This window comes from Mustela putorius, unplaced genomic scaffold (genome assembly GCF_011764305.1).
Source record: "Mustela putorius furo isolate JIRA1106 unplaced genomic scaffold, ASM1176430v1.1 tig00000831_pilon_pilon_pilon, whole genome shotgun sequence".
In the NCBI taxonomy this organism is placed as follows: Eukaryota; Metazoa; Chordata; class Mammalia; order Carnivora; family Mustelidae; genus Mustela; species Mustela putorius.
Window position 1 is genome coordinate 8,527,380 of NW_025421490.1, and position 24,595 is coordinate 8,551,974.

Below are 24,595 nucleotides of genomic sequence, written 5' to 3' on the forward strand. Positions count from 1 at the left end.
CAGAGGGGGAATCTCTTAAGGTTCTTTGCAGGCTTGTTAATATGTATTTGCTCTTTTCCCTTTAACACAGTTCAGCAAAAGGGATTTGTCTGTCACTTGTTCAAAAATGGAAGGTTTGGATTAATTTGGCTCTGTTGGTAGCAAATCCTCCGGGAACAAAACTTGGGGTGGCAGCATTCAGAGCCAACAAATATCCCGGATTCTGTTTTCTTGGTTTTGCCCACCTATTCTGTGCACGCGCTGGCTCTAGATGCCACTCTCCATCCTGGGACGGGGACAAGTGCCAAGCCACCCATGCCCAAGCACGAGAACACCTCTGGTGCCTTGGAAACCAGGCACCCAGGGACCAGCCTGCCAGGGGATCGGGAAGGATCTTGTTGCCAAGACGGCATTCATTTTGGCTGGGGGTGCAAAGACTCACCCTTTGTAGGGGAACGGTTCCACTCTACATTACCATCGGGGACTCAAGGGCAGCACCCATGGCTGCAGAAGTCTGAGACTCCAGACAAGGTGAATAATTAATCAGATGCTTCAGTCCTCATCCAGTACAATGCATTTATATAATTATAATCTGTGTGTGTGTGTGTGTGTTTCAGTGAATCAGATTAGGTATACTTAAACTGTCCAAATTCTGCAAGCCTTCATTTCCACTTGGTTGTATGGACCCAGTCTAAAGATATTTATGGCTTTTGACTGGCATCGGAAGGCATTCAGGTTGCGTTGCTAAATGAAACAAGCAAACTGCAGAACACATCCTACAAAAACATTACATTGAGTGTATTTTCGTGAAAGAAATGTGAACACTTGGCTGTAGGGCAGTGGGCTGGGGATTCTAGAGGACTTCCCCCTCTCTGCCTCATGTGTTTGTGTGTTGCTTGATTCTTAGATCATGGTTTTGATCTGATCCAAAGCCATTGTCTTTGGATCAGATCAAAATGGCTTTGGATCAGATCAAAATCAAATGAACAGGTCTGGTTTTTAGCATTACTGCCCAAGCTCATGGTCTTCCCAGGCTTGGCAGAGAAGTATCAGTGTGTGTGTGTATACACACACACACATTCAGACGCAGTCAAACAATTTCTAATCTTGCTATTTTGGTGCAAAACCTGGTGTGCACATAGTGGGTTATGTTTGGCTAACATTTCAAGATGGTTTCCATTCCCTTAGGACCCTCCTTCCCGACCTCCCCCCAACTTAATAGACTTGTTTAACGCTCCTGAGAAAATGTGCTATTTTGCTAATTTTCTGCTTCTAACCAGAGACCAAGTTGTTATTCTAGTGATTAACCTCGGGGGCTCTTCGTATCCGTCTATAAACAACCAACCTGAGAATAAAAGGCTTCAAAATCTGTCACCAAGCCCTGAGTTCTCTAATCCCTCCACTGTTTTCATTCCTTTTTATTTTTTGTTCGTTGTGTTGTCTGTGTTTCTTCTTCCTCTCCTTCCCTTTGCCCTCCACACCCTCTCTTTTGTCCTTCCTTGGCTGGAGACAGCTAAAATATCTGTCCAGATCAATGTACGTACAAAGAGAGCACTTTCTCGACCAACAGAACCCCCTTGAATTATTCAGAGTATCTCCCTTTCTCGGGTTTCCCATCCCTTTTTTTTTCCTTGACAGTAGGAGCTGGAATGGGGCCCTTGGCAATGGCGCTCCCGGACTTAATCATGAAGGCAGGAAGAAGGGGAAGTCTTGTATAGAAGCAATTGTTCTGGATCATGAGAAAACAGGCAGTGTCACATGTGAAGGTATATAAATAATCCTTACATCAGTACGAATGCTGGGGCCCCTAAACAAAATACAGCCAAATTCTCCGTGATTGGCAGAACTGTAAACAAGACATGGGGGGGAACGGAAGCTCACACCCAGGGCGGGGGTTGGGGAGGCTGCCCACTGTCTGAGCGCAGGCTGTTAATGGACAGTTTTAGCAGCTGGATAAGCTGAAGCCCAGGAGAAGATGCAACCTGGGGATGACAGAGCATGTCCTAAAAGTCTTATTTTTTTAATTTTTTATACTCATAGTGACCCCCTCATTGACCTCTTCCCAAATTTTTAAGGCTATGACTTTATTTATTTATTTATTTATTTAAGATTTTTACTTATTTATTTGACAGAGAGAGACACAGTGAGAGAGAGAGAACACAAGCAGGGGGAGTGGGAGAAAGAGAAACAGGCTTCCTGCTGAGCAGGGAGCCTGATGTGGTGCTCCATCCCAGGGCCCTAGGATCACGACCCCAGCCAAAGGCAGAGGCTTAACAACTGAGCCACCCAGGTGCCCCTAAGCCTATGGCTTTAAAGGAGGCAGAAGCCATGAGAGGAATTACCCCGGGGGAAGACAGAGCTGAGAAGCCCAGCCCGGAGCAGGTGCTGTGCCACAAGGAGTGGACGTCTGGGAGCCATGCTGGTGCAGCAAAGCTGAAGTCCCACAGCTCCCCAGCCCCTGCACAGGTCCTGGAGGGAGGAGACCCGGGAGAAAGGGAGAGAGAAGTCTGGCCGACAACACGTCAGGGGAGCCTTGCCAGGTGCCTGGAAAGCGGGAGGAGCAAGCTGACAGATAGGAAGCGGGCTGCCCCATAAGCTGATGGTGCTCGGGCATGCGAGGCCAGCATTGTCCTCATGGACCTTGGCATCCAGCATTCTCCCCCTTCCGTGGGCTGCTCTGGCTCCCTGGGACCTCCCCAGCATCAGCCCTTGGCTTTGACATCTTCTGGAGACACCAGTCAATGTAGAGGAGAGCACAAGACCTTTCTAGAAGCAGAGTGCTCCCAGAGCCACGTGGGGTCAGGAAGGACTGCTGGCTTCCTCTGTACTTGTGCTCCCTTCTCCACCATGGCCTTTTCCCCTCAACCCAAAACCATGGTGGAGGCCCTGGTGGACCCTCGGTACTGACTCACATGTCACCGTCACCATTTTGCTTCTCTCAGATCCAACAGCCATCATGCCCCCCATCAGGCACTGTGTAAGGAGGTGACACAATTTAGATCTTCATCTCCCCAGAGCACCATGAGACTGGTCTCCTAAACCCATTTTATGGTTAAGGAAGTGTATATCCAGGGAGGTCAGGTGACTTGCCCAAAGAAGCTGGAGGAAGCCACATCTCCCAGTTATCAAGGCAGATACTCTTGCCAGGCTTCCTCTCCCTGACGTCCCCTAACGTTGGCAGAGTGAAGAAGGGTCGCCCTCACGGCCACGACCTGCCCCGACACTGCCGCCATCACTCAGAGTCCAGGTCCCCCTGCTATTGCTCATACCCTCCATACCTGGGGGAGTCAGGTAAGCAGGCTGATGGGGTTTCTGGGACTTCAGATGAGCCCCTCCTTAGTCTGGCCCCATCACTCCTTTGGGTCTTTCTCTGGTGGCCTCTTTAAAAATGCAAATATCCCTAAGAAGGGTGACACATTCCAGCTCTCATACTGTGGCTCCATTATGTTCCATCCCGCACTCCTATGAACACTAAACAATGTCAGCAGCTCATCATTGGCACTGGCAGTGAACAGAAAAGCAAGGGGCACAAAGGGAAAATGGGCTTTGGGAGTCGCTGCGTTAACAGGGATATAATTTTGATTGAACTCAAAACTTTCCTGAGTTCACTAGATGCTGGGCATTTTGCTCAGAGTCAGAGGCATATAGAACATGATCAGAATTGGTTTCTATTTGAGATCTGAATATGGGCCATGTGTTGAATAATACTAGGGGAGCATTAATTATATTAGGCAGTTATATAGAAAAAGGACCTTGCTTTTTAGAGATGCTCTTACTAAAATATTTAGAGTTCAGATGTCATAATGTCTGCAATTTATTTTAAAATATTTCAGCAGGATGTAGATGAAATGAATATAGCAAAATATTAGCAGTTGTTAAATTTAAGTGGTAGCTATATGGGATAAGTTGTGTTCTTTTCTCTACCTTTCTGTATTTTTGAAAATTTTCATAATAAAAAGTAAAAAGAAAAACCTTTCCAGTAGCTCAAAATCCAGGTTCTATGGCAAGGATGGCAGGTTTTGTGGTAAGCAGAATCCAAAGACGGCCCTGTGATTCCTAATCCTGGTTTACATACGCTCATGTAACTCCCTTAGCTAGAGTGGGAAAGATTGTGAATATGACGAGATTTTACTTTCATGATTAGGCTATGCCATAGGGACACAGATTAAGGGTTTTGCAGATGTAATTAAGATCCCTGATCAGTTGATTTTGAACGAATCAAAAGAAGATGATCCTGGGTGGGCCTGGCCTAATCAGGAGAGCTGCTTAAAGGAGAGATCACAGGCAGCATGAGACACTCTCTGGGTTGGCCTCGAGAATACAGAATTGCCATGTAGAGAGGGCCATGTGACAGGGAACAGTGGGGAGCCTCCAGCTGCTGAGGGCTTTCCAGTGCTGATGTCCATGAGGAAATAATTCTGCCAACAACCCCTGATTTTGGAAGAAGACTGTAGGCCCCAGAGGAGACAGAGGTTCTGGCTGATGCGTTGACTGCAGCATTGTTAGACCCTGAGCAGACCTCGCTAATTCATGCCCAGTCTCTTGACCGATGGAAATGGCAAGGTAATAAATGCACGTTGTTTTAAGACAATAAGCTTGTGGTAATTTGTTACAAAACAATGGAATACAAATGCAGCGTTTGGCTGTTGAAGCAAATCTAATTGATTAGAAAAAGCAGTGCTGGACGGGAAAGAATTGCAAGCCTGGGCCTGGCTTCCCTGGGAGAGCACAAGCGAGCCGTGGTGACTGGCAATGTCTGCCTGGGCCTGGGAAGGGCGGCACGCGGCCCTCCTACTGCCATTCGCAGTCCCTTTGAGGATTGGAGGGAAATGGGTTATTAATGGATTTTTCTCAATGACAGAATAACCCCAAGGGTTATTCTTGGATCTCTGAGTCAGAGGGGATGCTCACCTGTGAGAAAAGCCTCAGAGAAGGGGGACAGAAAAAGTTATCAGAGTTTAGCTACTGCAAAACAATGCCAAGGGCCAGCCTGGCGTCTGCACTGAGACACTGCTCCATCGGTTCTTTCTCTCTTCACAGTCTTCCCTGTTTCCCTTTCCATGGCCTCGAATTCAAACATGCACAGGTGTTCCATGAGTTGGAAAAATCAACCCCAAACAAAGTCACCCGATCCCCTGCTACTTCTGACTCGCACTGCCTTGAACATGGCGGGGCTCTTGACCACCCTGGAGCAAAGCCAGAACCCCTTCCTTTCTCAGACGCTTGTGCCAAAGAGGTCGGGACTGGCCTGCTTCATGTCCGACTCGGAGGAAGCATTTACTAATAATCATTGTTTCATAGGAAAACTGTGCAGAAACCTTCCCCCAAAGCCCAGATGTTAGTCTCACCACTCAAGTAAAATCACTCTAACAAAACAGGCCTTTCCCCCAAATTCTTGTTTGTGGAGGGTAGGCCGCCTCCCCACTGCTGTGCGTCGACGGATCGGCTCACCCTTTCCCAGTCACACATCCCACCGCAGGGTGTTGTCCGAAACCCGAGGGACCACAGCCCTTTCCCCCGGACGCAGAAACTGAAATCTGAACTTCCAAGCAGGCTCAGGTGAAAGCAGCAGATGAGTAAGAAGGGAAAGCCTCCAGAAAATTGCTAACGGCTCCTTAATTGTACTAAAGACTTCACCGGGGGCAACTGCTTGTATGTGGGGTGCCGTTTGAACCCAACCAGCTGAGCCTGGCCCCTTGCGCTAGTAGGCCGCCACCGTGTTTTTTTATGTTCCTAAACCACTCCTTCCTCTTAACTGTCTTCACCGGGGCTTCCTCACGTGAGTCTCGCCAACGTCTAACTAGACTTAAGTAACCCCACGTGATGGGAGCCCTTACACTGGGGCTCAGTGGCCCACAGCAGTCCCCTTCTGTACCTGAGCATCCTACTGGCTATTTAGCACGTCAAGGGTTCACTGCCAGGGTTTAGACGTGAGAGATCTGACTTAAAAACTAACATGTTTTTGCTTTTCTGGAAAAGTCAGGAAACCTGACAACTTGGAACTCCATTTCTCATGAAAGCAATCTGATGATATCAAACAGTGACTATTTTTCTGTGGGAGTACACATGCTTCTCCCTTTTACCACAGACCCCACCACTCCTTGTTGCCTCCTCAGGCCGAGACCACGATTCAGTTGTAGCTTGTCAGTGTGGCTTCACCATTGCTTTTCTTAGGACAAAAAAGAAAGGGAGCTGTTCCTCACCTCTGTGAAAAGAGTGCTCTTGCCCATTTATTTGCTTCTGTGGCCTAGCCCCATTGACTGAATTTGCTGACATCTGACTTAAGTTACTCTTTCCAGCAACAGACACACACCAATATGTTGCCTATTGGTGGGTAATGGTCTGCATACATTTGGAATGTTTTTTCCTTCTCAGATGACCTCAACACTGAAATCTCCCTTTTGGGTAGCGTTCCTGTCAACTCAAGGGGAACCTCCGCATGAGTCTGATCATGTAAGAAGCAGACGACTGGTCCTTTAAAGGAAGTGTGTCTCCCTCGAGTTTCACCCACTCTAGCTACATGGCTGTTCCATTCAGACGCTGCATATTCTCCCCACCCCCACCCATCCTGGAATAAACGAAAGTTCCAGTTCACACAACTCCTTGACTAGTATAAATATTTATCTGTATTTTCCATCTAGATGCAGAAAGGGGCCCTCTCTCGCATGCTACTTGAAACAGAGTATTTTGTTACCCCTCATCGGGATTGAGCTGCAGGAAGCAAACAGGAAGAGAGAGAAGAGGAGAAGGAAGGCCTCAGGAGAGGGGCCCAGGACGCCGGAGAAGGGGGCAGGTAGCAGCACGTAAGGGAAACTTGGAGAAGGCAGGCCGGTCGCCAGGAGGGGTGCAGGCCACACCCTTGGGACACTCACGGTTGAGCTGTCGCCTCCGGATCCGGTCCCTCCATGGCCTGCTTCGGATCCAGTGCAATCGAGAAGGAAGAACCATGGTCCCAAGGTGAGCCTTCTAAAACCCTCTCATGGCGGGAGCAAAAGGGCACCCAGCAACACAGAAGACAAGTCCAAGTGCATAAAAATTTTTTTAAAAAAAGGAAAAACTCAAACCAAAAAAACCCCACCCTTCTCTTTTTTTGTGTCTGAGGCTTCCGTTGACTTCTTTTATCTTACAACTTGCTTTTCCTTTCCTTCCCGAAACTCCCCACCGGCCCGAAGGCAGCTGCCGCGCGGGGCTGTGGGGCCGAGCCTCTCCAGGCCTCCGGGGCCATGTTTTATGCATGAAGATGATGGGGCGGTAATTTATTCTAGCGGAGCTCCTGTGTCGGCTGCACGTCAGCGGAGCTGGGCGCTGGCTGGGGGAGGGCAGGTGTACGTGTCTGCAGGAAGAATGGCCTGAAATGGGAATCCCTCTCCGCAGGCGGGACTGAAGACCAGAGCTTGGCTGCCAGGAACGCGGGGCAGGATGGCTGGAGCCGAAATCAGGGCAATGGCCCTCACGTTTTAGGGCACGTGATTTCTTCACTGCTGGGTCCCTAGCACCTGGCACAGAGCGGGGGAACAAAGCATATTTGTTGAGTGAATGAATGGTTCAGTGACAACCAACCTAAAAACTTGTTGGTGCCCCCATGAGTCGTTTATGCCAGTGAACCTGCTTGATTCACGGTCCTCAAATAGGCTTGCTTGAACCTGATGGCCCATGTCTCTCCCCACACTTTTCTCTCCATCAAGGACCACACTCCTTCCTCACCCACCCACTTTGAAATCTCATTTTCCTGTGATGCATTCCTGAAGTCACACGATGGGGCCAGCCCCCACACCCCCTGCGCACCTCACACTCTGGCCAGCGACCAGATGGCCCTCGTCGGTTAAAGCTCTTGCTTGTTCGTTTGTTTGACTGACTGTGTGTCCGAATAGCGAGGCTGCTTCTCGGTGACAGGTGCTGTGTAGTCCCTCTCCCCGGGCTGCCGCAGACTGTGTTTTGCCTGAGAAATTGGTGACATTAAGGAGTGGCTGGGGCATTCTGCCTCCCCGGTCTCCACTACCCTGAATAAATGTACAGTCTAACTCAAGACTCTATTGGTTATAAAAACCTCTTGGACACAGGACCCCAGGTCCCCAAACCGCCTTCTACAGACATTGCAGAGAGAGAGGATACGCTCATGATGGGTTGTTCTGTCCTACGCAATGCCCCCCTGCTCCAGACAGCCAACAGCTCTTGATCAAAGCCTTAGGGACAGTCTTGCCATGAGGTCCCAACTGGAAAAAAGTGACAACTCCAATCCCCGAATGTAGCCCAAGAGAATCCAGCATCTGGCTGAAGGCAGAAAACATGTCGTGTCTCTACTGTGTATCCCCCCGGGCCACAGCAGGGGGATAGGGAGCTGCTGAGAGGTGGGAGTCGGGGGGCAGATGGGCGTCACTAATGTCCCTGTGCCTTGCTGGTTTCAGCTCAGAAGGGAGAGAACCTACAGCCCTCCCAGGGTTGGTGCGATGAAATGAGATAAAGTTAAATAACTCTGGGGGTTGGCAGGTATTGGAACGTTCCCCCAGGAGCTCACTAGTAAAGCAGGGGTAAAGTCAATTCCAAACTCTTGGTAGCCTGCTGACTCGCCTCCTGCCTTTGACATCACTGGGCCTCAGTGTCTTCATCTGCCAGTGGGGGTAAGAACACAGCCGCTGCCTTGTGGTTCTGCTGATGTCACAACGGGACACACGCCAAGGGCTTAGAACTGGGTTCAAAATAAAGAAATTGCTCCTCGTCAGCGGCTCCTGTTGACCAGCAAAGCAAATTTCACCCACATCAGCAAACTCCTCCAGGCCTTCGGTGCCTGATCTGCCCAGCGAGGGGGTCTGGGCTCCCTTATATCAAGACTCCAGAGTATTCATTTCCCAGGGCTGCTATCACAAATTGCCACCAAGGTAGTGGCATGAAACACAAACGTCTTACCTCACAGCTGGGGAGGCCAAAGTCTGAGGTGGGGTCGCAGCTGACTGACAGCGGGGTGTCTGCAGGGCCCCAGGGGAGACTCTGTTCCTTGCCTTTGCCAGCTTCTAGGGGCTGCTCAGAGTCCTTGAATCTATTTCCGAGTGATCTTTGTTAGCCTGAAAAACCTCCACCTGGCGGGGCGGGGTGGGGGGGCCTTTATACCAAATGTAGTGACTTGGCAATTCACGGTCCCATGGGGCTCAGTCGGGTGAGACAACCACCTCGGGATCCTGACTGTGCCTGCCTCTCAAGCTTCGTTTTCTGGAGTAGGGAGTGGAAAAGACCAAGATCAGGATGGAATCTAAGGATGGTAGCCACTGAGAAGGTTGTATTGGCTGTTGCAAATGGACACAGTCCCCTGGAATGATGCAGGAAGTAGAAGAAACCCCCGTATTCGATGAGGGCCTAGGAATGGATGTTCTCACCATCTGGTCTGCTCCGGAGACCCCCTGCCCCATTACTCCCAGCAACACAGTCCTGCTCTACATGGCACCTGCCATAAATCAGATCAGGAGGCCACCACAAGGCAAAGAGAGAAGAGGAAGCTCACAGACGATGCTCCCTTCCGCCACCTTGGTTCACTCTGGCCCCTTCAAAGTCTGTGCTCGCAATGAACTTGAGCCTATAGTATGTGATACCAAATGAAGCGTTTTCCTCTTCTTCTTCTTCTTCTTCTTCTTTTTTTTTTTTTTTTCAATCAGCATCAGACCTTCTCTCTTCCTCATTAAGCCACACATTTCCTCAAGCCTCTGCTGCATGAGTCACTGCTTTTCTGATGCACATAATTTACAGCAGCAGCTGAGGGAGAACAGCAGGCCAGAGGGAGCAGAAGAGTAGAGTTAGGTCCCGGATATAAGGCAGTTGAAAAGTTTGCATTTCCTCTTCTGTAGTGCATTTCAATGCCTATTTGGCCTGTTTGCTCATTATAATCACAGAGAGACTGGGGGCTGGGGAGGGGACCAGAACAAGAAGCAGAGGACTGGCTGCCATGCTTTCTCATTCTTTCTTCTCACTGGCCGTTCTCTGGACCCACAGCTCGCACCATATGGTTCCTTCTTCTGACTTCTTGGAGTCTCACATTTTCCTCCATTAAGCACATACCCTTGCACGCCTGGAATGTTCTCCTCCCAAGGAACATTCTCATTCATGCTAAGCATGGAATATCAATTTTGACTCTTCTCTGGGCCCATGTTGCTATTAAATTTCCATAAGCTGCAGAATTTCATGGCAAACACAGAGATTCTGCTAGGAGCAACGTGTTTAAAAGAACATGGAGGGAGGAAGCATAATTATGAGATCCTTTCTTCATATTTTTCCCTTCAACTCATTTGCAATAAATGGAAACGAGATGTTAGCTTCGGGAGAAAGCACGCCAGCATGTTTATTTCTACTTGAAAACTGTCCTGGGGAGAAAGAGACCTTCAAGGACTCTGTGGAGGATGGAAAGCACGGAGACAAAGCACATTGTGCTACTTTTAAAGCAAACCACTAAGGGAAAACTTGGTATTATTTTTAAATAAAAGCTTATCAAACACCAGGAGGAAAGAATAGCACAGCACTAAATTGGTTTCTCTCCTGCCACAAAAGAACATGCAAAGGACAGAGGGTTCAGCTTGTTCTCTGGAAACTGGAACGGGAGTGGGAGCCGGGTCCTTGCTGTGGCTCTCCGGCTGGCTGTCTACCCACACTCATGGAATGAAAACACCAAGAAACAGGCTTTGCGTTGTATGCTTTAAGGAGATATGTGCTTTTATTTCATTTCCCCCATGTTCTTGTTCATGAGTAGATAATAAAGTGAAGGCTAAGAATGGTTGCTCTAGATAATAATTATCGAATACATATGGTGCCTCACATGTATTAATCCATAATACTGTCATAATAATCCTGAGCCCGTTTTGCAGATGGAGAAACTGAGGCCCGAGAAGTTCAGTGATTTGCCGTGATCACATGCCCAGCAAGTGACTGAAATGAGATTTGAATTCAGACAACCTGGCTCTGAGTATAACTGCAGCCTCTGTTAACTCTTCAGACCGAGTAATTAAAAAGCACTGCTGTGTAACCACATGCTGCGCGTTACATCGTGAGTGCTTCTGATGGGCGGTGCTTCCAGTCCGTTTTTGAAATACACAGCATTTGGGAAAGAGAATTATGGAGTAATAAAGAATCAGAACATTTGACAACTCTCAGAGAACCTTCTTAGACAACATCACGTCCAAAAATGTCATTTTAGAAAAGATGAAACCAAGGCTCGAGAAGTTGTGACACGTAGAAGTTGGCACAGCAGGACTGGATGGATGGATCCTGGCTGTGCCTTCATCCAGCCCATCCCCTAACCTCAATACAAGGTTCTTCACGGCTGCTGACACCTGATTTCACAGGAGCTTGGAGGCCTAGAACATTGCTGGGGGATGGTTTTTGTGGAGCAGAGACAGAATTGTGAGCTGGCCTCTGAGAGAGAAGCATGAGGCTAAAGCGAGGCCAGTGCCTGCTTTTTCCGTGCGCTCTTCTCGCCCCTTCCAGCCCATCACTGTCCTCTCTCCCTCTCCCCTTCCTCCCTCACAGTGGCTTCTCCACAGCCCTTCTGTCTCCGTGAGCAGCTCCACCTCCCATCCAGTTGCTGCAGCCAGCGAGCTGGGCGCTCCTGCTTGCTCTCTGCTCCTCATGCCCCACGTTCAGGGGTTCTACTCCCTCCCAGTCACCTCTCCGATCTGCTCCCTAGCCATCCTCACGGTCCCTGTCCTGGCCCAAGCCACCGTCACCTGTCACACAAACTACCTTAGCGTCTTTGTGTCCCATTTTGGCTGCCTACGCCAATCCACTTGCTGGTCAAAAGAGCCATCCTTGGGGCACCTGGGTGGCTCCATGGGTTAAAGCCTCTGCTTTCGGCTCAGGTCATGATCCCAGAATCCTGGGATCGAGCCCCACACCGGGCTCTCTGCTCAGCAGGGAGCCTGCTTTCCTTCATCTCTCTCTGCCTGCCTCTCTGCCTACTTGTGATCTCTGTCAAATAAATTAAAAAAAAAAAAAAAAAAAAAAAAAGAAAGAAAGAAAAAAAGAGCCATCCTTTGAAAATCCTGGAATGACCACATACCGCCACCACTGAAAGCCCTTGGGGAAGGTGGAGGACTCTTGGGATAAAATCCAAATTCCCTAACCTCACGAGCTGACTGTTTCCATGAGAGTGGACAGGAAGAGACTGGTGATGAAGATGTTCACCCCCTGGGAGAGGGGCGCAAGACAGGAAAGTGCCCGTGCCTGGAGCTGAAGCTTTAGGAGGCGGGGTCCGGGGTGGCGCCCAGGGAAAGAAATACAGGAATCACTCAGGTATGAGCTCGCTGAGTAGCGACCCCATGTCTGTCCCCAAGCCCTCTAAACTGACAACTGCTGCCAGGCCTCACCAAAGGAGAGTCTTATTTTCTCCTGTAATGAAGGGCCCAGATATTTTTAGTTTCACCATAATCGATTATGCGCAGAGTGACCGACATCCATGGCCTCCCCAGGGGAATGAGAGTGAGGCGGCCGTTGTCTCAGCTCCTCCGGCAGCCCGATGGGAGGGAAGAAAAGCATTCGGGCAGGGTCTGTGTCCCCTTTGCGGCAGCTTCCTTTGGGGATCCTCAAGATGAAGAGGACAAGTATTTCCTTATTATACTGAGTGATCAACTTCCAAGTCTTCTTCGATCGCAGTGTTAGTGGGGCTGTACCCTTCTCAGCCTTGTCAGAAGAGAAGGGGTCAAAGATGCCATGATCTGAAGGTAGCGTCTCTCCTTTCACCCTGAAGTGATCGAAGAATCGGAACCTCCCAGAACTCCAGAGCCGGAGAGACCGAGATGTCACTGCCCCACGCCTCACTTCACGGAAGGGGAAGCAGCCACGCAAAGGACAGAAGTGTCTCATCAGTGCCCCCAAACCAGTTCGTTCCTGAGGCAATCGTAACACCCTGTTGTTCTGGCACACAGCTGGGGACTCTCCACGTGCACAAGTCGTTACAAATCAGGCTTCTCACATACGAAATACACGCATTTCTTAGCAATGTCTGGAACATTCCATTTCATGTGTGAGCCAACAGCATAACAAGGACTGTGTTTTAAAATGGTGCCATGAACCTGCCTCCTTAGCGCAGTAGGCAGCGCGTCAGTCTCATAAAATGGTGCCATGAAATAAGAGTCTCAAAACTTTTACACGGCTTGTTCCCAGAGGGATATTTACCAGATGGGGGTCATGTATATTTGTATATATTTTTAGGACAGGGAGGGAAGAGGTGTTTTCCTTATCGAAAATAACCGGGGGGCGCCTGGGTGGCTCAGTGGGTTAAGCCGCTGCCTTCAGCTCGGGTCATGATCTCGGGGTCCCGGGATCGAGTCCTGCGTCGGGCTCTCTCTGCTCAGCGGGGAGCCTGCTTCCTCCTCTCTCTCTCTCTGCCCACTTGTGATTTCTGTCAAATAAATAAATAAAATCTTTTAAAAAAAAATAAAATAAATAAAAAAAAAAAGAAAGAAAATAACAGGGAGGGGTGGCCCCCCTGGACGTCTCTGCCGAGGGTCCTGGACTCACAGGCGTCTGTCCCACCTGCCGGAGGAGCTCACCCAAGTAGCTCTGACGTGTTTTCTTCACTAGGTTCATCCCATTCAGGTTTTTTTTTAATTGTTGTAGGCACTGAGTATATGAAGATGAATAAAACACGGATTTGGCTTGGAGAGCTTAAAATCCTCTGAAGAATGCAGATTCACAAATAACCGTATGGCCAGATCCCACAGGGTCGGTGTTGGAGGAGTCCCACAGAGTCAGTTGGGAGCCCAGATGATGAAATGATCCTGACAGGAAGGGAAAAGCCAAAGCAGGTCTGGGGAGGCGGCCGCATCTGAGCTAAGCCTTGAAAGACTGGAGGATACCAAGAGGGGGAGAGGAATGAGGAGAAAGGTATGGCCGGCCAAAGACGCATGAGCTCTAGGCTGCAGGAGGACACGACAGGTGGCAAAAGAAGGAGGGAAGGTCTGGGGCTGAATGCAGCCTGAAGGGCAGGTTCGGGGAGGCTCCACAGTGGGGGCAGGACAGGACCTTCTAGTCCTGAAAGAAGGGGACTTGTTCTGGCGTGTGAGGGCCTCCCTCACCCCTGGGTGTCCTGCCTCCTCCTCCTCCTCAGAGATCTCATGCTTCCTCCCTTCACCACAGGAGGCTTGACAAAGGGGTATCACAGATGCTCCGTGACGCCACAGGGTGTGGCCACGCAAGGACGCCAAAGGACGGTGGTATCTCCAAAGCCCAGAAACTGCCCCTGGGCGTCTCAGAGAGGGCGGGAAGCAGCCTTCATGGGGTTGTCCTGTCCCAGGGTGGGGTGTTGAGGACCAGGGCCTAACGGAGAAGTAAGGCACTCGGGAGACCGGTCTCTGGGCACTACCTCACACTCAGCAAAACCTCAACAGAAAAATAGAAATGAGACAGGAAATCCATTCCTGTACAGAGAGGAAGAGAAACTGATGAAAGGAGAGCTTTGGGTCAAGATACTTAAAAGTGAAACTTTGAAAATATTTAAAAAAAAAAAAAAAGCATTTATTGAGTGAGTAGCACATGGTAGACATTGTGGCGAATGATTTGGGAGCTTTATTCTACATACCCAGAAGGCTTCATTATCATCAGACATTTGCTGGGTGAGAGAAAAATCTGAGCCAGTGAGTGAGTTGGTTGATGTCAATGGTCAGTGTCCTGGAGTTAGGATAACTTGTTCCTCCTGGTTTGCCAGATGTGAGCACGGCTGGTCTTATGTCCTGGGCACCCCCCAGTCCCGGGTGAACTATGGTGGCTGATTGCTCAGAGTCTCTCTCTCTCTTCGTTTTAGGGTTTACTTCTGGAGAGACCTGGCCAACTGTCTCATCAGGCCCCTTCTCTCCTGGCCAGCTGTGGTGAACACTGCCACACTCCAATTTCTGTATCTTACAGTTCTTTCTTATAATCCTGTGCTTTCTTTCAAAACCCGATGCTGTAAGTTCATCCTGAAATGAGCACTGCAGGTGAGCTCAGTCCATATCGCTCCCTCTCCCAGCGTGCCTTCCGGCTCCGGGAGGGTGACCAGTGCCACGATTCTGCAGACTCACCTGCCCGTCAAGCAGGAGATCCGATGTGAGTCTGGGAGGAGCAAGCGGGCAAAGCAAGTTGTCGGCCTCTGGTCGGGAGAGAGGACTGTGCGGCAAGCCCATTGTTCGTCTTCTCCCCAAGCAAGGAGGGGTAGGGCAGCTGGTCGACTCAGCAGCTTCCTGATCATGGCGAAGGCTTGATGCTTCTGGTCCCCACCCAGTTCCATTAACTGGCCTGTGCTTCTGAGTTCAGACAGCGCACCTTGCGTTCTCCCGATGATGTTATGAGCTGTCTGTTACCGTACCCAACACTCTTGTTGCATAAATTAGCCAGAGGATCCTGCAATTGCAACCCCCAAACCCATAGACTGGTACAGATGGTAACAAGGATGCCATCACCCATAGCTTAATAGTAGCTTTCTAGAATGCTCGCATTGGAAGGAAATCAGAGGCCGTGTCCAGGCTCTGGGAGAGCGCTTGCCCTGAAGGCCTGCGGCTCTCTGTTATGGCATCAGAGAGAGCGGAATCCAGTTGGGATACACTCCCACCTTCTGTGGTTAAGACAGTTGACAGAAACATGTCTTTCCACTTTTGTTTTACATCCATACTGTCCTGTGTAGGGGATCTTCTGCTAAGGCGTTGACTTTGTCAGGTTAACTCTGGAAATCAGAGATTTTAGACCTATGTTTTCACACCGAATCTACAGAAATAGAAGCTACGAGGTCGAGGGTTATCTTTGATGTCAAGGGTTGAATAGTTTGTTAGTGTAACTTTTTGAAGAATGTAAATGCTTTGTTGAAAATTTCTGGCTCAGGAAATATAAACAAGATTCGAAGATTTCCATTCCAGTATACATTTTTACTATATATGTCTCTGTGTATTATAGTATGTACACATTACATTTAAGGAGCATTATAAACAAAGTGGCAACAGAGAAGGAAAGAAGTTCTTCATCGAATTTAAATCTGTATAGATTCCATTTCTTACCATCATAAGTTCCCTTTACTAGTCAGTAGGGTGTTTTTTTTTTTAAGATTTTATTTATTTATTTGATAGACAGAGATCACAAGTAGGCAGAGAGGCAGGCAGAGAGAGAAAGCAGGTCCCTGCTGAGCAGAGAGCCCGATGTGGGGCTTGATCCCAGGACCCTGGGATTGTGACCTGAGCTGAAGGCAGAGGCTTTAACCCACTGAGCCACCCAGGCACCCCTACTAGTCAGTAGTTTAAAATAAGATTTGGTTTGGTCCTCTATAAAAAGTCTGTAATATGGGCTTGCAATAGAAACTTTGTTATTCTGGCTATAGAATGTGACTATTACAGGAGACAGAATCTTCTTAACTATAAACAAAGCTGTCAGGCTTGTGCTATTTTCTCTTCCACTGTGTAGGTCGCTTGGGTTCTCCTGTTGGACACAGAGCACCTCAGCTGGCTCTTCTCATAGCTGGAGTAAGAAAATAAGGCCAGAAAATAAGGTCTGCCCTAATCAAAACACAGGGCATAGTTTCTTCCACAATTCCTAGAGTTTCGGGCTCCTCACTGTCTCTCGCTTATCCCGCCTCCACCTGAAAGGCCTCATCCCCTGGGGGACGTTCTCTCCTAGGGATAGGTTTACCTTCAAAATCAGAGGGTGCAAAGCGGACGTCTCCCCAGCTGGTAACGTGGCATTGTCCAGCCACTGCCTGTTCCAACACCTGTCGACACAAAATGAACCAACATTTTTAAAATTTTTAAAGAGAAAGGAAAAGAGTTTTATCTGAGCCCAAGTTAGGACAGCTGCCTAGGATATACGATCTTCACAAAGAAGAGCGTGCTCTGGGGAAGGAATATTTGATCTGGGGTTATATATATATACATGTGTGTGTGTGTGTGTGTGTGTGTGTGTGTGTGTATACATATATATATTTAACACTAAGAGTTACAAATCATTAGGACAAAAGACATTCCAGAAAGTGACAGACTTTATCTTATGTTTTTAGTATGTGCAAGACTCTATGACCTTAATCTTATGGGAACCAGGGAGATTTGTTTTTCTTATCTTTGTGTTTGGAAGGGTCCTTTCGGTTCTTTCTTTCTTTCTTTTCTTTTCTTTTTTAACGAAGCAGATGCACAAGTATGTGCAGGGCAGAAATAGAGTCCACACTTTGAGGTTTAGCTCCGTCAGTCTGACCTTGGTGAATATTAAAGTAGAGCTTCCCTGGGAGCCCACAAGGCATGAAAAGTTGAAAATTTCCTTTATGATACCCAAGAGGGCAAGAGTGGGAGCACCTGAGTGGCTCACCCGATTGAGTGCTCCACTCTTGAACTTGGCTCAGGTCATGCTCTCATGGTCGTGGGATGGAGCCCCATGTTGGGCTCCGGGCTCAGCAGGGACTCTGCTTGAGATTCTCTCTCTCCCTCTGCCCCTCCCCCCACTCATGCTCTATAAATCAATCTATCTTTATGACCCCCCAAGACCTCCCAAATCTTTATGACCCAAACTGAGGCATGAGGACAGGAAACTTCTGGAACTGGAAAGAGCTGAAAATAAACTTCAGGTTTTTCTCTCTTTTCATCAAGAGCAGGGGTCCTCCCTAAGAGTCTTTTCCTTGCAAGCAATAGCAATCACCATAAACGTAACCTGAACATTGTGTTTTTTTAAAGCAAGTGGAACGTGGTTATTATAAGTCGGTGGGACAAACGTTTCCAGCGGGTGTGTGCGGGAGAGGATATCCCGGAAACCCGGGGCAGCTATGACCCCTCCTCTGTCTGGCCCTCGCTTGCCACAGAGTCTAACCTGGGTTTCTGAGGGCTCAGCTGCCTTCCTGGCCTTGCGCAGCGCCTGACTGTTGAGTTAAACCAGAGGACTGAATCCTGACTGCCCCTCTTCAAGCTACGTGACCTTTACTCAAGGCGCCTGAGACATGAGTGCCCTGGACTCGGATGAGAACAGCGAGAGTTCCCACTCCATGAGGTTGTGCTGAGGATCAGATGAGCTCATCCATGTGGAAACAGTGCCTGGGGCAGAGCCAGCCCTTAATATTTATTAGCTATTAATCTGGTTATATACTCCTCTTTCTCCCTGTGGGTCGGTTTTCTTGGCTTCACTGGGTCTACGTCCAAGCCTGGCCACACCCCACAGTGGCGACCCCACTTCTAAGTCTACACCATGCCAGTCCAGGCCAACAGCCAGACTAAAAATGATTCTCTCAGTCTCCAGACCAAAATCTCAGCAGAAAGAATCTTCTTGACTGGGTCGTGGTCATGGAGGCAAGTGAAGTCAGCTGTGAAAGGCTGGGTTGTGTGCATGTGGGTGTTGGGGTAGCAGGGCGGGGAGTGGAGAGAATAGTGGTAGTTCTCAATGACAGGGCTTCTTCATGGCTCATTACTCTTCCCCAGAAGGGGGAGCCCAGTCACAGTTTGTGGTGTTTTGTGTTAAGTCTTTACTGAGCACTGTTGGTGCCCATCCCAGATACCTAGTGTCCTTTTACCATATCTGTGTGTGGCTTGCCCCCTCGACCCCTGCTTTGTGTTTTGGTTCCTAACTGCCTTGGATCTACAGAGTCATTCTGCTCATAAGCACAGAGGGCCAGAAGGGCTTGGAAGTCTTTGTCTTAGCTTCCTCCAGGGCCAGCTACAACTTGGGACTGCCAGCCACCCATGAGGGGGTCTGACAGCGCAGCATCCTTGCCCTACATGGAGACACACTCTGAGGCACAACCTACCCCCACCCAGTTCTCCCCTGGGGGTGTCAGGCTGAGGGTGGGGGTTTGCATGGGTTCTCCCCCTTCTCTGTCTGGCCTCCCCTTCCTCGCTGGCTTCCCCTGGAAGCATTTCCTTAATAAATGACTTCCACATGAATCCTGCTCTGAGGGCCTGTTTCTGGAGCTCAATTTAAAACAATCTCACAGATTTAAAAAAAAAAAAAAAAAGAGTCTGAACTCATTTGTGAGCCATTAATGGAGGGAACTGATGTCCGTGTAAAAAGAATTCTTGTGCTCCTCGGAGACTGGATTTTGTTCCTCAGCCTTGGGTCCCACCCACCGAGAGGGGCTGTGAGGAGCCCCGTGTCTGCCTGCAGAAAGTGATCTTCTTTCAGAGAAAACAAGGACAGCCACTCTTATTTACAGAGAGAAAAAAAGAAAGACAAGAAGGTTGGTCTGGTGTGTGACCGGCTCTTCTTTACTGTCCGCTCCCCCGCGGCCAGCTGAGAAAGCAGTTTTAACTTTCAGAAAAATAGACTCTTCCTGCCAAGTCCGGCCGCCTGTCTGAATGCTAAACATGGGAACGCCGGGAAGAGGAGGGAGCGTGAGAGAGGACACTTCTAGGCCAAGCTGCCCCCTCAGCGGATCCTCACAGAGTAATGCTCCTAATTTGCCTGTGGGGGTTGCGCTGCTGATTACAAGGAGGAGCGATCTGTGTGGCTTGCGGTGAGATGCGTTCTCACAGGGAGAGATCACACGGGACTGGCTGTTACCCCAGGCCTCCGACAGCCAAGGAGCTCTCTCTTGGGCTGACAGGGGCCGTTCTTTGAGGTGGGTCAGTCTCAATGCCAGGGAGACAGGACAGTCCCTGGTAGGGGCAGAGTCTGAGAGTCCCTAGTTCCTGACCCCACTGCAGAACATTCTAGCCACCTCGGTTGACACCAATGACTGAAATCCTACCGCACCAGTTCATTTCTTCGGGCTGAAGACAAGTCTATTGTTAAAATGTAACCCTTTCAAGAGAGAGAACACATTTCCCTGTGACATTAACCAGGACTTTCTGGGTTTGGAAGCAATGGAAACTTCATTCAAAATGGTGTGAGCATAAAAGAGGATTTAACTGGCTCAGTAATCAGGGTGGATGGACTTCAAGCACAGCTCGATCGGGTGCCAGAGCGATGTCATCCTAAATGTACTTGCCATCGCCAGCTTTGAGATTTCTCTGTGCTTGCTGCATTTTTAGGTGGCAAAGCCGGCCTGCAGTAACTCTCTACTGTCCTCCTAACCCCAGAGGAAGGAGCACTTCTTGCCCTACCAGCCCAGCAAAAATCTCAGGACTGCTTCTCATTGGCTTAAGTCGAGTCATGGAGTCTCCATGAACCAGTCACTGTGGCTCTGACTGATGAGGCCTCTGTCATGCACACGTGGCTGGAGTGGAGAAGACGGGTCAGCCCCACCCAAAGACTGGGGGGGTGTGTGGTTCTGCAGAGACAACACAAGTGCTCTTACCAAGAGAGGGGAGGATGGGTAATGGGAAGACAAAACCAGCATCTGTCCACCACATTTATGCTTGATTTTCAGACCTCTGCAATCATGCCAAGCAAAGAGCAGCTCCCCGAAAGATGAGGCATAGCAGAGATTGCAAAGACAAGTCTAGAGTCAGGTGCACCATACTAGGAAACCAAGTTGGGGTGAGGGACACTGCATGAGGGCTCCTTGAGTTGCGAGGGGGCAACCCAGATACTCTGAGAGGTTAACAGTATCTTCTTAGGAGCTGAGAAAAATTCAACACCTTGCAAAAATCGGGACTTGAGGGGCACCTGAGTGGCTCAGTGGGTTGAGCCTCTGCCTTCAGCTCGGGTCATGATCTCAGGGTCCTGGGATCGAGCCCCGCAATGGGCTCTCTGCTCAGTGGGGAGCCTGCTTCCCCTCCCCCACCGCCTGCCTCTCTGCCTACTTGTGATCTGTCTGTCAAATGAATAAATAAAATCTTAAAAAAAAAAAAAAATCAGGACTTGAATTCCAGGTCTGGGCAGGGGGCAGGCACGGCAGCTCACAATTCATATCAGTAGGTTGCCTGCCCCAGACTTGGAATATCAGCCTTCAGCTGAGGAATGAAATACTCTATGAAGACCTTCTGTACTGTGGTCCCAGCATCCTTCAACATGCTTCAGGTGGGATGTTGGTGCCTGGCAGGGATAACTGTGATAAAACCAGGAAGAGCATCCGTCTTTTTAGCCGGACCAGCCCATCATCTCTTTTTGACTCATATGACTCGCAGGCAGCGAAGAGCTACCGAGCACCCCACTATAACACCCTCGCAAGGCCTGGCCTCATGCCCCCCTCTGCGGAGGAGGAACTAGATCTTACAGAAAGGAAGTGACAAGCGTGTGGTGGATCCAGGATGCAGACACCATTTACCCTCCCTAAACACCAGGCCACCACCAAGAATCTGACAGCAAAAGTAGCTGGGGAGATATGGAGGTATGCAGTTTAGAGCAAGTGGCAAGAAGTGGCAGGGAAAAAATCCAGCTGGACAAGGCATGGCTGTGGTCAGTCTGAACAGAGGCAAGGCACCCCAAGATGATGAGAGCACACTGCCCTTTGTTTGCTGAGATGACACACTCTGGTAGGACAGCCACATAACTGATGGTCGAAACCAACACTGTTTGAGAATGAGAGCGTGCTGTTACTAATGAAGCCAGGGAGACAGTAACAAATCCAGACCAGCAAGGGCAAACGAGGACTCGGGGTCCCTCTCACTGGAGCTAGGCTTTCTTCCGATAGTGGTGATGGACATGTGTGGATTCACCCACGCATCCATCCCTCAGCCCCGCCATCCTGCATCCTTGTGTGGGCTGCAGGATGGCCTCTGAGGGATGCATCAACTGACCCTGATCTTTGAGGCCCTGGGCCCTCACCAGTTGAGTTCATTTCCAGACACTTAGAGAGAGGGGACAAAAGACATCGTAAAATAATTAACTTATTTAACTGAGCCAGTGGTTAACTAAGCAAGGCAGTATGGCAGAGTGGATAAAAGATGTCCGTTTGAGGTTTGGGTTTGGATCCCACTCTGTGAACTTGGGCAAGTGTCTCCGGGGCTCGGATTCCTGAGCTGTAAAATGGGAATGAGGGCACAGAAGGCTTGAGCTTACGCTTCATCTTGGGCACTGGGCCAACCCCTCTATGTGGGTACTTAATCGCAGCATCATTATAACAGTATGAGGCAGGTACTAATGCTCCCCCCATGTTGCAGACTGGTGCATGGAAGCCCAGTGAGCTACTTACTCTACGTTGTACAGTTAGTAAGTACTTGTGTGGCGTTTTTCCCCCGAAGATTTATTTATTTGTTTGTTTGTTTGTTTGTTTATTTGAGAGAGCACGAGCCAGAGTGAGGGAAGGGCAGAGGCAGAGGGAAAAGGAGACTCCCCATTGAGCAGGGAGCCTAATGCCGGGCTCCATCCCAGGACCCGCAAGATCACCTGAGCTGAAACCGAGAGTCAGCCACTCAACTGACTGAGCCCCCCAGGAGTCCCCAGTCAATACCTGCCTTACGGGGATTGGTTTTGGTGACTAAATGAGACAATGCTTATTAAAAACTGAGCATATTGACAGAAAGCCAACAGAAGCCCTGGATAAATGATTAGTCTTTAATGATGATAATTTACGCTTCAGTATTCCTGTTATCTTACATTTGTCGTTTAGAAGGCACTACGATGGGTCATATTTCAACCTCGCCATATGGCAGGAAGAGCCTCTGACTAAAAATCTTTAATACTACTTAATACCCGAAGAGGACAGCATTGTTGACATGACCCATCTCTAAGAAGCCCAAGAATCTGAAACATCCAGGCCGTTCTTGCTGCAGCTGGAGAAGGAAAATATCTACAGGTTTCCTTAAACCCAGACAGTTATAAGAAAATTAAAAAAAAAAAAATCCTCTGTGGGGAGAAGGCAGATGGGAAGAGAATAGTTGTTCAATCATCTGCCCCAATTCCTCCCCGAAAGAGGCTTGTGAGCTGGAAACACATTCCCAGGGCCCCAGAGTACATGCCAGCCATCAACCCTTGCAAAGGTCCTGGTGCCCCCGTGAGATCACTTGGAGCACCTCCCTTGACCCCTGCATGATACTGAGACAGAGGGCGCAGGAAAGAGAAGCACCGAGGCACTGAGAGATGCCACAGGCCTCCTGTCCATCGACCATCAACGCCACACCTGATGAGTTAGGACCAGGGCTCCCTATGCAAGAAGAGTCAAGTTCCAGTTTCCGGATCCAAGCAGATGGTGTGACCTTGGGCAGGTTAGTTACCTAGCTTCTGGGGCCTTGGTTTCCTTGTTGGTAAAAGAGAGAGAGGAAAACCTTCCTTATATCTCCAAAGAAGCAAAGTATGTTGCATGTTTCAGGGAGTGCCTGACCCTTCACAGAGTTCCATAAATGGTAACTGTTGTTACTATTAAGTAGTAACTGAAAATGACACTGTATGACGCAGTAGGACCACAGGGATATACAATCCCTGACCTCCAGAGCCTATAGACACAAAGAAGAGACAGACAAAGGGCCATAAAATGGTGGGCCCTCTGGGCAGGTGCTCGTGGTCTGGGAAGATGGGGCTGGGGGTGATTAAAGATGCTGCACGTGCCCAGAAGGTAAGAGTTGAGGATGGTTGGGGTCTGCCCAGAAGCAAAGAGAGAAAAAGCTCAGTGGAAGCTAGAAGGGGCTGGAGGGAGGAGTGCCAAAGAAATGGGACACATGGCATTAGGGAAGGAGAGAAGAAGATGGTAGCCACTGCTCACCGCACCTGCCCTACCTCCGAAGCTCATCTCAGGGCTGGGCGGATGCCCCTAGAGGAGTCCTCTCTTCCCTACCACCAAGGCTTTCACAACTCACCAGCCTCAAGGAACTAGCGTGGGAGTGGAGGACAGCTGAAACCACGCTCAGAAACAAGAGCTGGATACAGGTTTCTCCGCAGCGACCGAACACTACGTACAAAAAACCGCACGTGGTGCTGTGAATTTCTGATGTGGATCACTCCTTCGCTTCCAGTATCAGTTGATAAAGACCCGTGGCTGAGTGTGGGGACAAGCGTGAACTCTGCTCTGCTGGGGTTTCTGTGGTTCTCTGGTTATGCCGTCCCTGCCTCCTCTGTGCCCAGAGTACTCTGCCGGGGGCTGAGTCTGATAAATGCTAGAACTACCTGACTGGTCATCAAAGAACATGCTTCCCTGTGGTACAGCACTGTAAGTTCAGAGTGTTCTGCAATTATATGCCAAAGGAGTTCTTGCTTTCTCTAATGAGCTTTGCAAACTGTCAGCCTAAGATGAAGTTTGATCTGGGAAGGATTTCTTCCTTTATTTGCCCGGTTTTGTAGCACTGCCCTTTCTCCTAAATCTTTAAGTTGTCTCTTCTGCCCTGCGTCACTGATGGGAGAGGAGAATGAATTTTCTTCTCTTGATGGGAAGAGTCAGTTTCCGAAAGGGCTTAAGTTCCAAATGGTTCTCTTTGGGAGCAGGAATACAAGAACCATATTCCTTGGGTGATGTTATTGAAGAATAACCTGTCGGGCTTTGTCAACACTTGGTAGAAACTACGCGGTGATGACATGACGACAGGAATCAAGATTCTCAGCCACGTGCCCTTTCCAGAATTCACTTCCAGTTCCACAGAGCTGCCCCTGAGCAGCTGCAGAGGTCAGGCAGCTGGGACTCAGGGCCACAGTAGTCAGAAATGCTCTCTCTGGTCGCTGTGTATCAAATGTCTGGTTGAACTGCATCCTTAATAACGTCTGTCTACCCAGAGGGCAATGTTTGTTCCTGGCCTGTGAGGCTGCTGATGGTTCCATTTTTTCTGGAGAAATATTGGCCTGAGGCCCCTGGAAACATCGCTTCATTGCCCGGCCTTATAAGAATTTCCCTGACCTATTTTGT

At 49.3% G+C, this 24,595-nt stretch overlaps 1 protein-coding gene across 1 annotated transcript in view; it reads right to left on the reverse strand.

The window, feature by feature from the left end:
* The window catches only part of RIPOR2 (RHO family interacting cell polarization regulator 2), a 213,623-nt gene extending 206,650 nt beyond the window's left edge, over nucleotides 1–6,973 (reverse strand). Inside the window, exon 1 of the mRNA XM_045085121.1 lies at nucleotides 6,852–6,973. Within this exon, the coding sequence (XP_044941056.1) occupies nucleotides 6,852–6,927 (76 nt within the window). The 5' untranslated portion in view covers nucleotides 6,928–6,973. The remainder of the gene's footprint in view (nucleotides 1–6,851) is intronic.
* Between the last annotated feature and the right edge of the window lie 17,622 nt (nucleotides 6,974–24,595).